Source organism: Jaculus jaculus, chromosome 8 (assembly GCF_020740685.1).
Source record: "Jaculus jaculus isolate mJacJac1 chromosome 8, mJacJac1.mat.Y.cur, whole genome shotgun sequence".
NCBI classification, from domain to species: Eukaryota; Metazoa; Chordata; class Mammalia; order Rodentia; family Dipodidae; genus Jaculus; species Jaculus jaculus.
The window spans coordinates 104,634,755-104,649,740 of record NC_059109.1 but is presented as its reverse complement, the minus strand read 5'-3'; the positions used below and the strand labels follow the sequence as shown (position 1 = coordinate 104,649,740).

Genomic DNA, 14,986 nt, shown 5'->3' with positions numbered 1-14,986 from the left:
AGACATTAGAAAAAAGAATTTACCCATAGCAGGAAAGATGTTTTTCTTTTAGCAGTTCTTACAAGGAAAGAAGAAACTTTCTAAATATTTTTATTTGCAAGCAGAGAGAGAGAGAGAGAGATAGTGGGCATAGCCGGGCCCCTTTCCACTGCAAATGAACTGCAGATGCATGAGCACTTTGTGCATTTGGCTTTACATGGGTACTGGGGAACTGAACCCTGTCAGGCTTCCAAGCAAGTGCCTTTCACCACGGAACCATGTCTCTGGCTCCAGGATCTCTTTTTAGAAAAAAATGTTTCCTTTATATTCTCGTACAGGGAGAGATGGTCTTACCACAAATAATGAAAGTGTACTGCAGATTAAATGAGCAGAAAGCAGCCTGAAGTTTTCAGCTCCTCTCACCTCTGAGCAATTTCAATTCCTAAATGTTCTTTTGGCTTATGTGTTGGAAAATATTCAGTGTGCATTCCAAATTTAACAGGAAAGTTCATTGTAATGTCTCAGGGTAGCTGAATCCCGCTAATGCTCTTTTCTCATAGGCTAACAAGCAGAATGGGCTCAAAATTGGATCAAATTTATAAATTTTATAAAAGAAAGTTCTTACATTCACTGGCCTTCTAGGATGAACAGGAAAACCTCATTGGAAACTTGAGAAACAGAATTTACCTGATCACTTTCTCTTATTTTTGAGCTTTTCATTTTGTTCTTTAAATGTTTATTTGGGTAAAAAAAAAAAAAAAAAAAAAAAAGAATCAGAAGATGTTTGAGAGAAGATCAAGGTTTAGCCAGGACCTTTGGGTCACAGAACATGGCAAGGTTCTCCTGCATATGCAGAAACATTAAAGTGGTTTCACTGGACTTTTGCTGATACGGTCACAGCTCAAGCTTTGCTTCCTCTGTTTTTCCATACTTGAAAAATGACCACCTTTCAAGCTGATAATTGCTGCAAGTCCTCCGCCCTCCCTGGGCAACTAGGGAGGTCCTTGTCTCCGGAAAGCACGCCCAGGTGGAGGGAGGATGTGGAGTGGGCCAGCTAACAATGCACCATGGGGGGCTCTGCTTTTGCAGGCACTGCTAGAGCTTTTCTGAAATCTGTGGGCAAGGGACACCTCAGAGCATGACAGGACAGCAAGGGCAGTTGGACTGGTGGGAGGGCAGGTGTACAGTTCAGTCCGAGAACTGGCAGAAGCTGAAGAGGGGCCTCCAGTCTCATTTCAGCCAGCTTCATCTCCCCTTGCAGCGAGGGACTGCTAGCCGGAGCTGTGAGAGAGATAAGTGGGCTCATAAGGCTGTAACCACCTGTGGTCAGTGGAGAGTGGCATCTGCAGCCTTTGGAAGCTGGTCAGGAATGCAAAATTTACCTGCTGAATCAGAATCTGCATTTTAATAAGCTCTCTGGGGGATTCCTATGCACATGAAAGTTTAAGGGGATGGCTATCCCAGGCCTTGTTAATTAGCCTTCTCTCAGTGGGGTCCTGTTGGTGTAATCTGTTCCTTCTATTTGAAGATGTCATGGGGTGGGTGCATCCACAATCTTTCTTTTGGATTATTTTGAAAAGTCTGATTAATAGAAGGAATGCAGATAATACAGGCAGAAGCTCCTCAGAGCTGCATGCCTACTGTGCGTCAGACAGGATAACCTTCTGAAGCCAGAGGCCAGCATCATACAGTAGCAATGCCTTCCCTCCACCCTCACCCTCCCTGAAGTCAGGATCCCAGGCTAGGGTTATGCTCAGTGGAGGAGCACTTCTGTAGCATGTGCAAGGCTCTGGGTGCTATACCACAAAACTGAATAAAACCCAACAGACACCTGTAGGTCCAAAACTCAGAATGTAGCATCTGTTGCATGGAAAGTAGTGGGATAGAGTTGGAGAAAAGAGTGTTTGACGTCTAACAAAGCTGTACCGGATCTGATCTGCTGGTGTCATAACCACACAGGATGGATCCCTTGATTTTCCTGTTGATATGGGTCAAAATGGGCAGAACCTATCACCTTGGGTATTAGTACTTTTTTTTTTTTTTCCAGATGATAGACTAGTTTGAATACTGGAATGTGGAACAACCTTTTAGATTGGGATTTTCCCACTTGAAAATTCCTAGATCATGAGTGGAAGGAGCCTTGCAAACTGAGGTTGGAACTTGTGACTGAAGAGAAAAGGGGAGGAAGTAAAGAAGGAAAGAGAATTAGTCTCTGTAAGCAGGTGGTGTTCTTCTGGTGTTCAGCCACCTGGAGTAGAATGAGTGTTTATTCAGTATTTGCCAAATGGGTTAAAATATATAAACTCCCATTCATGGCCACTGTGCAACATTAGAACAAGTTGTGCTCAGCTATTCTGTATTTACATAGAGCCCCACATTGCTTTGAGACAGAAACCAAGAGGCTAACAACTGCCTCCCATGTGTCAGACTTGAACCCCCAGGACTCACTGACCTCTATCAGGTCTTGCTCTCCACACCCCTCAGATGCCTCATTGTTTCATATCTACTGGAAAGTCATTTGTTTTTCCACGTAAGTAATTAGTAGCTGAGATCAAAAAGATTTCTTCTAAATTAGCTACCCAAGTAACAGATATTTTTTTTTAACCTCCCCTGGAGTCTGATTGTTCAGATAGTCTGTGAAAAGTCCTATCCTTTATGAAGTTTGCTGTTTACCTTGTTGGCCAAAATACTTGAGAATTCCTCCCAAGAATAACATGCAAATGAATGAAATAGCTCCCAGGGCCGCTGATGCTTCTACTCTAAACACCTCTTAGGGGGGGAAAAAAAGTCTATTCTCATCACATTACTGTTATTATTGCAACTAAAAGTTGTCATTTTTATTTTTATCGCTTCCTATTATTTTAATTACCTGTTATAAGAGTCCCACATACCAGAAATGTGCTAAAAACACAAGAATAGCGGCCAAGATGTCAAGCATATTCCAGAAATAGTTTCAAACTCTGGACTCAAATGGGCAGAACTGGTTTTCTGTACCAAGCACTACAGATGGGAGCTCTGCTCAACCACGAAGACAGCTCATGAAAGACAAACCTTCTATAACTAAAACCCAGCCTACCAAACAGCAAGCAAATGCTGCGTAAGACACTGAGGTCTGTATGCCAAATTCACCTGAATCTCACCCCAGAGCATAAAGTCAGTTGTGTCTCTGCCCTCTGCAGTGGGGCCATGCTGGGAAGTGATTTCTGTGTTTACCATGCCCATTTATTTCTTTCCTCTCGTATCCCATCTCCTGATAACCAGTAAGGAAAATAGTAATGGTTTGTTTTTGAATGCTCAAAATACGGTCGACTGATGGCTTCCCTGATTATTCCAGGATGGGAACTGAGGGAATATATTCTTTTGCCAAAGTTTTCTTAACATACTGATACCTTGATGGCATAGTACACCATAAGATAAGATAACGGTAGGATGATAATGATATAAAAACGCTATAGCTATACTGAGGAAAAATGTAACTTGAGGGTATAATCCTGCACCCAAACACAATCAGAGATCCAGAGATTGAACCTAGCCTTGCTCACACTAAGCATTGGGTGCTCTTTGAGTTACACTCTGACCCAGTCAGGGCCATTAACATCACACTTATGATATTTTATCATTATTTATCAGTGTCCCTTCTTTTTCCAGGGATCTTGCATAGGAAATACTTTGTATGCACATATGCTGTTTGTTAAAATTAAAATGTCACCTCTTGCTCTCACACCCCTTGTAGGCACATTTCTGTATTTTTTGTCACAGACCATCCCAGTAAATCCTTTCTCCAGTCTATCATGTAAATGCTCTTCAATAAAGTCTTCTTGGCTAATTATCTTTTCTGTGCTCCTTGCCATAAAAGGAGTGTAATGACTCTCAAAAAATATGAAAATCAACATGAGAGTATTTGGGTGTGTGCTCAAATGGCAAGTAGATAAATTCTGAGGGTCTCTTTTTTACTTGTTGGTTTTTCGAGGTAGGGTCTCGCTCTAGCCCAGGCTGACCTGGAATTCACTATGTAGTCTCAGGGTGGCCTCGAACTCACTGCGATCTTCCTACTTCTGCCTCCTGAGTGTTGGGATTAAAGGCGTTGGCCACCACGCCCTGCTGGGTCTCATTTTTTTAAGTAAAATTCAGAAATAACCCACCCACAGAAAGTGAAATTTGATTATAATCTCTGGCCTTCTATATATCTTTTCTTCATTGTGACTGAGGATTCACCTGAAAATATCACCGGGTGAATTACAGGATGTGTGCGATGTCTGATTTCTATCAACACTAACCAAAAAAGCTTACTTGAAAGTAAAAGGTCTCCTTTCACAAGACATCTGTCCAACTTTTCTTCCTGATTCTGACTTTTATGTACTGTCTAGCACGCTGAGAAATTCTGAGAATGGCCTTTCCTGTATCTTGACTGTGAAGGGTGTTAGAAATAGAGTAGTAATCTCTGAAATAGGGCTTTTTCCCCTTTGGTATTTTATCGGCTCGGGAAGTTGAGTCTTCTTAATTGTCTCCTTCAGCTAGTTTCATTGACATTTCTGGAGAAGGGACACTGGCCCCCTTATCTCTCCAAGGCAAGAGCCAGCCAAGGTGGCCAAGATTTGAGCTCAAGTTAGAAACACCCCGTGACTCCAGGGTAACATCCCTAATAGAAACAAACTGTAGTAGCACAGTGGTTGTCTGTAAGATGTCCTGAAGTGTAGACCCAAAGCGGGACTGAAGAAGAAGGGACAAAGGGGAAGGGATGACGCAAAGGAGCGCCTGCGGGGTTTGGCCCCAGGTGAGGAATAATGAGGAGCAAGGTAGACATCAGTGTGCAGCCGAGCTCCCGCGAACTTATTCCTGGACAGAGGCACTCTGGCTCCGGCGCCAGAATTCTGAACAAACCTTGAGAAATCACAGCTCCGGAGAGGACCTGTGAGCGAGCGCGTGAGCAGCGAGCGCGCGGAGAGGATGGCGAAGCGCCGGCTGCGGCGCTCGGTTCGCGGCACTGCGGGTGGATCCGCAGGAAAGCCGCCCACCGCGCTCCGCGTCCTTCGAGGCGCACGGGGAGGCTCCAAGTGGAATGACAACGAAACCGACTCTTCCTCGGAGCTTCCCCAGTGGGCTGGAGGCCAATTTGGCTTTGCACAAACTTTTGAGGGTCTCCAAAGGGTGCGAAACGGCAGAAGGACGGGCGGAGGGCGGTGTGTCGCAGAGACCTAAAGAAAATGCTCAGGTGCTGGAGCTTTGGGTTGAGGAGCGCGCGGATCCTGGACTGGAATTGGCCCCAGGTCCCCGCAGCCGATAGGGGGAGCCCCGCCACTGTGAAAGCCAGCGTCTAATGTTCCCTGGTGTTCCGGATCTCGGCTTACCAAAAGCTCAAAGTGAAGGTGGGTGTTAGTAGGTGGTCTGGTTGGAAGAGAAGCTTCCCCCTTCCGCCAACGTCCTCTTCCAATGCCTAATCTGTTATTTTTTACTTGGAATAATTTGGGAGCCAAATTTCAACCTAGAGCAAAATCTCAAGGAGAGTGGGCATGCACCTGCGCGCACGCGTGTACACAAACACACACACACACACACACACACACACACACACTCTCTTTTGCTGTTTTTTGAGTTTCAACTCCATACACACCAGAAAACTGCCTGTCTGTTCTGTCGTGGGCTCCCCCCTCCCCCGTAGGCTTTAGCGTTTTGGAGCACCTTGGAAAGAAGAGGGTTGACTTTGGTGGGGGAAATGTGTGTATGTCTGTGTGTTTCTGCCCTGTTTTGTGCAGCGAGGTTAAGAGAGAGAGAAAAAAAAAAAACAAAAACAAAAACAAACAGAAGTGGGGCGTGGGGGCGCACGCCTTTAATCCCAGCACTGGGGAGGCAGAGATAGGAGGATCATCATGAGTTCAAGGCCATCCTGAGACTGTGAGTTCCAGGTTAGCCTGAGCTACAGTGAGACCTTACCTCGAAAAACAAAAACAAAAACAAAAACAAAAAGCTGTTTCTATGAACTCCATGCGCAGTCCTCTTTGCATGTCCTTGGAGAGAGCTAATGTTGCTTGCACCCATCCTCAGGGTGGGCTCTGGGGAAGATGCTGGGGCCTAGGCCCTCCCGCTCCGCTGCACACGCGTTCATTGCGTGAGAGTCCTGTCACCCACTTCTGGGATCACTGGGCCTACTGCTCTGGGTATGCAGACTTCAATGGAAACACAGAAGCTGGCTTTGAGGGTGTGAGGTGGGGTGGGTGGGTGGGGGGATCCCACGCTACACTCGCTCAGAGGTCTTATTTAATCTCTTCCTATAAATTACCCAAAATATTTGCTTGCTTTAGCACCAAAAGGTGCAGTGGGCAGCTGTATGGTCAGTCCAAAAGGATGTGGACCAGAGAGGCCCTGCGTCTACACGTCTACAGCTCCTCTCCACTGACCCGCCCCCCCCCCCCCCCGCAGTCTGGCCCTTACCCATGTGCTTGTTTAACGCTCACCTCTGTACCTGCCAACTTTGTCTCTATCTTCTGTTACCCCATCACCCCAATTCTGGACATTTGAACCTAAGCTAGAGAACCACTATTTCCTATTTTTCTCCATCTCCACAGGTGGCATTCAGGGCCGAATCCCTAAGACCCAGGCAGCTTTTCAAACACAAGCAAAGAAGACCTTCCATGTTTGAAACACTTCGCACCACTCCAAAATCTAGGCTTACTGAGGTCTTGAAAGTTAATCCAGGGCAAGCGAGGGACTTTAGCACCAGGCAGGCAGATATGTGTGTGTGTGTTTGTGTGTGTGCGCGCGCGCGTTGTTGTTGTTGTTGTTGAAGTATAATTTTATGAGAAAGCCCCTGTGGACCTCAGGGAGGACAGAGACCCTCCTGAAGTCATTTCATACTTCCCATTACTGACTCCTTTTTCCTCTCTCCCCTCCTGCCCCACCCCCACTCCCTGCCCTGTTTATTTTAGTTACGAAATGTCGTGGGCACATTGGTTGTAAATGAAAAGTAACCTTGAAAGGCACAGGCCTGCATGTCAGAGGCAAATCGAAGCCTCCCGAGCGCCGGATGCGGCTAGCCGGGCGGTGCGGGCAGACGTCCTGGCGGGTCTCCGGAGGAGGACTCCGAGGAGGAAGTGGCTGCTGCGGGACCTCGCGCGTCCCGCGCTCCTCCCGGGGTCCCTCCGGGACTTAACTGTATCAGGGAGGGGCTCCGGAGCAGCGGCAGGCGAGTTAAAGGTGTGTACACAGTTTTTCTAAATAAGACAGCGCTTTGCAAATTGGCTGTTACCTGCGTGTTGTTTTGACAGTGAATATGCGCTGAGAGCGAGAAACCCGGGATAAATAACTGCGGCTTCAATGGGCTCTGCGGGACACGGAGGCCGGACGCACCCTCGGATTGGCGCGCGCATAGGGGTCCAGCACTATGGGACCAGACGGGGACAGGAGCTCTGAGCCGCTGCGGGGGTGGCCGGTTTCCAAGTCCCTCCGCCCATGGAAGACTCCCTGCGGACCTAAGAGAAAGGGGCTCCCCGAGGGCGCCCGCTGGCCTGCTGGCTCGTCCACCCTGGGGAGTGCGGGGCGGGTGCGGGTGCGGAGGGGCAGGTGCGGGGCGCCGGCCGCAGCTTCCTCTCACCTAGGTGTGAGCTGATTATTCAAATGGGCTGCCCCGGGTCTGGGGATTGGAGGCCCGCGCCAGCGCGCCGCGCTATATCACCAGCCACCCACGTCACTGCAGCACTTGTCCGCCGCGCGGTCCACACCTCCTCCCCCTCCTCCTCCTCCTCCTCCTCTCCCCCCGCCCGCCCCCGCTCCGCCAGCTTCCCGCCGCCTCCGGGCAGCTCGGCACTGCCAGCGTCAGCCTGCACCGGCAGCCCCGGGAGCGCGATCGCGGCGGCCGTGGGAGCTCCCCGACGGTGGGGCTCAAGTCCGGGCCTCCTCCACTCCTGGGTCCCCTCCTACGACAGCCACCATCCCGCCCACTCCCTGCTACCGCCCGCGGCCGGCCGCGCGCGCAAGAGAGGGAGTGGAAGCGACAGGGAGCGAGAGAGAGGGAGAGAGAGGGAGCGCGAGAGAGGGCGGGAGGGAGGGGACAGTGCCTTAGCTGACTTTTTTTTTTAAGAGGGTGGGGGTGGGGGCTGATTGCTGGTCGTTTGTTGTGGCTGTTAAATTTTAAACCGCCATGCACTCGGCTTCCAGTATGCTGGGAGCCGTGAAGATGGAAGGGCACGAGCCGTCCGACTGGAGCAGCTACTACGCGGAGCCCGAGGTAAGCGCTCGCCCGGGCCGGGAGAAGCGGGGCGGCCGCGCTCGCCAGCGCTCAGCCTCCGCACGCTCCCCTCGCGGCACCCGCCCCCACCCCACCCCCACCCCTAGCCTTCCTGGACAGCCGCCTTTTCCGCCCTCCTTCGACTCAAATGGGTCTCTTTTTTATACGACACACTGTTAGCCTTGAGATAATATTAACTTTGTGATCAAATATTGACTTGCGGCGCCTCCAAATCCTCTTCGTGGCCGAGCCACGCACTATCCTAACAGAGTTATGTTTGGCAGCGCGCGGCTAGGGAGGGGTGGGAGGTCGGCCGGCGAGGGGGTGGGGAGCTGGAGAGGAGAAGGTGGGTAGGAGTTGAGGACTGAGGTGCAAAGAGTCCAAGACAGTGGACAAAGAGAAAGAAAGTTTGTGGCTGTAAAGCCGACTGCCTGCAGTCCCTCTCCAAGCTGGCAGGTCCCTTCCCAGTTCCTTCCCGCGATGCCCCCAATTGCGCGCGGACACCGCGCTGGCACTGGGCTTCACTGTCTTTACGGAGGGTCTCCCCGGGGTAGGAAGACCCGGCCTAGGTATGACTGAGACAGTATCCACTTGGGCGCTCCCCAGTGATGTCCCAAAGGTGCCTTTTTGGGGCGACTAGAGGTGGAAACCGAGATTTTCAGGCTTTGGCGCGGGCTCAAATATGCTAGCCGGGGAGTTTGAGGAGACCCCTCAGGAAGAATGCATCAGGGGCGCCTGCCTAGGTGATTCTCCGGGGCACCTCTGTTCTAGAATTGACAGGCCCGAGGCACGGGCTACACGCCCAGAAATGCAGTGTGCTGGCCACTTGTCCAAGGACAAATCAAGGCTTGCCTTGGGCAAAACGTGTTAGATGTTGAGAGACTGGGACCCAGGCGAGGACAGGGTTCCCCTATACCTGCCGGAGGCTGGGACTGAGTCTGGCCCGCGGGGAGGCTGGGGCGCGCTCGGCCCGGTGCTAACCCTGTCACCCCCCCCCCCCTATGTCCGCAGGGTTACTCGTCGGTGAGCAACATGAACGCCGGCTTGGGGATGAATAGCATGAACACCTACATGAGCATGTCGGCGGCCGCTATGGGCAGCGGCTCGGGCAACATGAGCGCGGGTTCCATGAACATGTCGTCGTACGTGGGCGCGGGCATGAGCCCCTCGCTGGCCGGCATGTCCCCGGGCGCGGGCGCCATGGCGGGCATGGGCGGCTCGGCGGGGGCGGCTGGCGTGGCAGGTATGGGACCACACCTGAGTCCGAGCCTGAGCCCACTCGGGGGACAGGCGGCGGGGGCCATGGGTGGCTTGGCCCCCTATGCCAATATGAACTCGATGAGCCCCATGTATGGGCAGGCGGGCCTGAGTCGCGCGAGGGACCCCAAGACGTACCGGCGCAGCTACACCCACGCCAAGCCGCCCTACTCGTACATCTCGCTCATCACCATGGCCATCCAGCAGAGCCCCAACAAGATGCTGACGCTGAGCGAGATCTACCAGTGGATCATGGATCTCTTCCCCTTCTACCGGCAGAACCAGCAGCGCTGGCAGAACTCCATCCGCCACTCGCTCTCCTTCAACGACTGCTTCCTCAAGGTGCCGCGCTCGCCCGACAAGCCCGGCAAGGGCTCCTTCTGGACCCTGCATCCCGACTCGGGCAACATGTTCGAGAACGGCTGCTACCTGCGCCGCCAGAAGCGCTTCAAGTGCGAGAAGCAGCTGGCGCTCAAGGAAGCCGCGGGCCCCGGGGGAGGCGGCAAGAAAGCGGCGGGCGGCACCCAGGTCTCGCAGGCTCAGCTCGGGGAGGCCTCGGGCTCGGCCTCCGAGACTCCGGCGGGCACCGAATCGCCTCACTCGAGCGCATCGCCGTGCCAGGAGCACAAGCGAGGCGGCCTGGGGGAGCTGAAGGGAACGCCCGCCGCGGCGCTGAGTCCCCCGGAGCCCGCGCCCTCGCCCGGGCAGCAGCAGCAGCAGGCGGCGGCCCATCTGCTGGGCCCGCCTCACCACCCGGGCCTGCCACCCGAGGCCCACCTGAAGCCCGAGCACCACTACGCCTTCAACCACCCGTTCTCCATCAACAACCTCATGTCCTCGGAGCAACAACACCACCACAGCCACCATCACCACCAGCCCCACAAAATGGACCTTAAGGCCTATGAACAGGTCATGCATTACCCCGGCTACGGTTCCCCCATGCCGGGCAGCTTGGCCATGGGCCCGGTCACGAACAAAGCGAGTCTGGACGCCTCACCCTTGGCCGCAGACACCTCCTACTACCAGGGGGTGTACTCCCGGCCCATTATGAACTCCTCTTAAGAAGCGAGCTGCCTCGGGTCCAGCCAGCTGTGGCCGCCCGGCGTAAGGACGAGAGAGGGGAGACTGGGGAGACTGGGGAGACTGGGGAGAGGGGCACTGGAGAGTTGCAAGGACGAACCCATCACAATTCCAGGATGGAGAGAGAGAGAGCGTTCTCTCCCCCTTCTCCTCGGCATCACATCACTTTTCCTCCCAAATAGATGGGCCACCGTTATGTGTCATTCAAAATAGGAAATGGAGAAAATATAAAGTTTTTTTTTTTTAAAAAAAAAGGAAAGGAAAAGAGGCCTTTGGTTCCCCCTACTATGTAGACTCCTGCTTCTTGAAAAACCTGCAAAATATGAATTTGTTCTTGTTTTTTTCCGTTGCCATTGTTGCAGGGAAGTCTTACTTAAAAAAAAGAAAAAGAAAAAGAAACTTTGTGAGTGACTTGGTGTAAAACCATGTAGTTTTAACAGAGAACCAGAGGGTTGAACTATTGTTTAAAAGGAGAAAATGATGATGTAAGGGTCTGTTGTAAATGACCAAGAGAAAGAAAAAAAAATGCATTCCCATTTTTGACAAGATGAAATCCAGGTCTTGGGTCTGACTAATTTATGGTTTCTGCGTGCTTTATTTATGGCTTATAAATGTGTGTTCTGGCCAGAAGGGCCAGAGATTCACAAATCTATATTAAAGTGTTATTGCCGATTTTATCCCTTGGATCTTTCAGATTTTCTTTCTTTCTTTTCTGACTTTAAAAAATAAATTTAACAATTATTGTGAGGAATAAGGAGGTCAACCTGGCTAAACGGTTTGTTTTTATTTGGAGGGGGACAGGAGTTGCTGTTCTCCCAACATCTCACTTAAATACATATTTCAACGAATTTTACCCTAAGCACCGACTGCTAGGAGCTGGTTGACATCTCATTACCCAGGCTTGATGTCATATCTGTCTACCTGGCCACATGCACACTGGCAAGTCTATGTCACCTCTCTAAATGCACTTCAAGGTAAAACCAATACACCAATACTCTTCTCCCTATAGACAGCACCATTAAACAGAAGTCAATATTGTTTATGGTAACTTTGGTTATCTTGTAAATCTTGAGGTTAACTTTACAAATAATGAAACAAATATCCGATGGACCATTCCAGCACATGTGTGTGCCTCCCCCCCCCCCCCACAACACACACCCTGAGGTGAGTTGAAACAGTATGGCCCTATGTAGCTCAGACTGGCCTGGAACTCACTATGAAGACCAGGCGTGCTACAAACGTTCCTCTGGAGTGCTGGGATTATAGACCTTCACCACTAAACCAGGCTGTAGTTCAACAGTTTTATGGTCAAAGTCAGTAGCAAAGCCCCTTACAGCTGAACCTTTGGACAGTGCGTTGGCATTGAGGCCTCTTAGGCTGCAGGGCTATCTTCTCTAGCAGAAAGACAGGGTCTTACAAGTGTCTACTGTGCTTCTGATCCCATCGCTCCTTTCTAGCCAGTGGGCCTAGACTGGATTTGCAAACCCTTAATGCAGTGTTTTGTCTGGTCACCACCGCCTCTGGCACACTGCACGACCTTCTTGTGGAATTCAGGTTCTACCTGTCCTGGAACCTTTGGTGTGTGCCCACCTCTAAACCTGTCCCTGCCCAACCCTTCTGCCATCCAGCAGACCTCCTGCCTAAGCTTTGCTGGTCCATGGGATGATAGGTGCCTGGTCTAGAGAAACATATTAAAGATTGTTGTGGATGATTTCTAAGTGCATAACTGAGGGCAATAATCCCCTTTATCAGTAATTTCTATAAAAGAAGAAGGAAGGGACCAGACAGTTTGGTACTGTTTGCCAAATGCCCAGTGAGATCTCAGTCTCTGCTGAGTGGTGTCCTCTCCTCCCAGGGACACTTGACGCTATTCTGAAACTCTCCTTCAGCCCAGAAGTTCAGGTTGTCACACCAGGCCTGTGGTTTAAGGATAAACAGGTATTTTGTGAACCTTCTGGAAAGTAGAGACACCCAGAATATATACTTAACATTTGTACTACCTCTTCCTGGCAGGTCCAAATTCTTAGCTAGCTGTGGTAGAACTCAGATAATGGTGCCCAAAGGAGAGCCCACCCCTTGCTGGTTTGGCATGTTTAGAAAGCTTCCAGGCCTAGAGCAGAACCCAATAATGAAGGGCCAACCTGCCTCAAGGGCCACTCCTGCACAAAGCAAGTTTCTGGTGGGTAGAAACACACCACAGGGCTCATAGGCATAAGACATTTCTCAACTCGCTCAGACTCCTTTAAATGAACTTGTACCTTTGGGCGTCCTTAACTGTTGCAACTTGCAATGTCCCAACTGCACTGCCCTTCCGGAGTGCATTTTGCCACCTTGCTAGGGTCTCTGTCCCTCCTCCCCAACCACGTCCTTCCCACATGCTTGTGTGTGTGTGGGGGGGTGCTGGTTGCCCTTGCTGCTCCCTCCCTTCAAATCCCTTTTTAAAATGCCACATTGTCCCTAGGAACACAAGGAAGAGAAATTGGGGAGGGGGATCCGGAGGCCGCAGCCAGCAATCAGGCCTTCTCTCCGCTGGACGAGGACACACACGTCGTGAGCCAGGCTTGAAATGTGTTTCATTATCACATAAAAGGCTCCCGTGGCGAAGAAGCCCCGAGGCAGGGCTGGGGGCCGAGTGGAGGACAATGGGGGCTGACAGCGCAGCCCTAACCTGCTATGTTTCGTTTCGCAAGCCCATTGTTCCAGGGTCGTTTTAAACTACTTAGCGCGCCCCCCTCCACTGATCCCTGCCGATAAGATATAGTGTTCTGTCCTAATACATAAAAAGGATGTCGGGGAGCGGCGCTTTCGAAGGCTTTTCTGCATTACTGGTGTCTTACACACACACACACACACACACACACACACACACACACATCGGTCCCCTCCCCCCAGCCGGGTTTCAAGCTTAGGCGCTCAGGGATCGTCCTCCGCCCTTTCCAGCAACTCGACCTATTGCGGGGTGCAGTGGCTCTCCCCCCCCCTCTTTTTCTTCCTGTTCTCCGGGCCTTCTGCGCGCGGGTTTAAGCAACCGTGATCTGTGAATAAACAAAGTCAGTAAACAACCGAAAAAACATTCTAGATCCGAATTCCAGGAGGGTAAACTTTCCATGCCACGTCACACTTCAGCAAATTTGCACTGATATTATATTGCCTCCCCCTCCTTTATTATTCTTTTTTTTTTCCAGGATCCCATTGTACTTAACTGAATTTTATAACGCTGATCGATATCTTGGTAAAATATTCATTTTTAAACTAGCGGGCAGTGAAATCTTTGCTTTGTGTGCTAAAGTCAACAGTCGCTCGGTTTGAGCTCAAATAAATGCAGGGATGCCTCGGCTAGGAGCAGTCGGCCGCCTCCCTCCGCGCGCCGGACGCTCCGCCGCCTGCCCGCCAGCCAGCCGGCCACCGCAGGTAGGGAGCGCGCCCACTCGGGGACCACGCCCGGGCTCCCCGCCACAGAGCCCGTCCCCAACCTGGGTCCGCACGTCTTCCCTTCCCAAAGCAGCCTTTCCCTGTTCCCAGACCTCCGACGCCTTGGAGGGGTGCGGTGGGGAGTCTCGATCTATGAAGAACCAGGGGTTTAGGAGGTGTCCCCACCCCCCTTTGGGGGGCTGTCGCAGAGTTATAAAGTACTAGCAGCTTGACCCCGTAGGTTTTTTTTTTTGTTTGTTTTGTTTTTTGTGGTAGGGCCGTGAGGCTGTAAGAAACCACAACCCGTCTTCATAGCTACTGGGCTGGGGATTCGAACCAAGCACCCCGAATTTCCCAAGGACAGTGGGAGGAGCACAAGAGGCCGTGTTGGGTTGCAGAGTGTGTGTTGGGGGGCGGGGGTTCTCCCTAGGTGTGCGAGCTGCTGGGGAGTGGGGAGAGGCAGAGGGCCCGGGGTTACGTCGCCCTCGAGGGGATGTAGACTGCTTTGAGAGCAGACTCTGAGGCCTCTCAGATCCCGCAGGCTCAGGCTGGTGTCCGGGTCTGCAGCAAGTGGAATCAGGACACAGGCTGTGGGGTTTCCAGAAGAGACTCACATTCGGTCTCCCCGCAAGAAGCAGAGGTGGCCTTAGAGTCTAGGTGCGCTGGGCCCTCAGGAAACCTCTGGGGTCACGAGCTGGACCCAGCGGCGAAAAGGCCAAATCTGCTGCCAGGCCGGTATTATCCAAGTCCCTTTGCAACCCCGTTGCCTATTTTCCTTGGGAGCCTGAGTCCTCCCAGGAGCCGAGAGGGGACGAAGGACGCGACTTTGGAGGACAGATAGGACTCAAGAGAGCCTTTCAGCCGCCAGCGGGGAAATGACGACCTAGCAAAACCGTATTTCCTCAGCCGCCTGTTGAAACCACAGGACGCTGGGTGTTGGAGGGCAGGGTACAAAAAAGGTGTCTTTGGGGTCAGGGTGTGGCTCGGGAATAGATGCTCGCCTAGCCCGCGTCAGGCCCTGGCTTGCATGACCAGCAG

The 14,986-nt window shown here is 51.7% G+C and overlaps 1 protein-coding gene across 3 annotated transcripts; it reads left to right on the top strand.

The window, feature by feature from the left end:
* Nucleotides 1–7,093: 7,093 nt before the first annotated feature.
* Nucleotides 7,094–10,594, top strand: Foxa2 (forkhead box A2). 3 transcript variants are annotated; one of them, XM_045156878.1, is made up of 3 exons: nt 7,094–7,170; nt 8,131–8,200; nt 9,212–10,594. In XM_045156878.1, the coding sequence occupies exons 2-3, from the start codon at nt 8,132–8,134 to the stop codon at nt 10,517–10,519; spliced, it is 1,377 nt and encodes a 458-aa protein (XP_045012813.1). In that variant the 5' UTR covers nt 7,094–7,170; nt 8,131; the 3' UTR covers nt 10,520–10,594. The 3 variants fall into 3 exon arrangements, with proteins under 3 accessions (XP_045012813.1, XP_004668800.1, XP_045012814.1); XM_004668743.2 differs by lacking the exon at nt 7,094–7,170 and having other exon boundaries at nt 8,114–8,200; XM_045156879.1 differs by lacking the exons at nt 7,094–7,170; nt 8,131–8,200 and adding an exon at nt 8,915–8,943.
* The last annotated feature ends 4,392 nt before the right edge of the window (nt 10,595–14,986 follow it).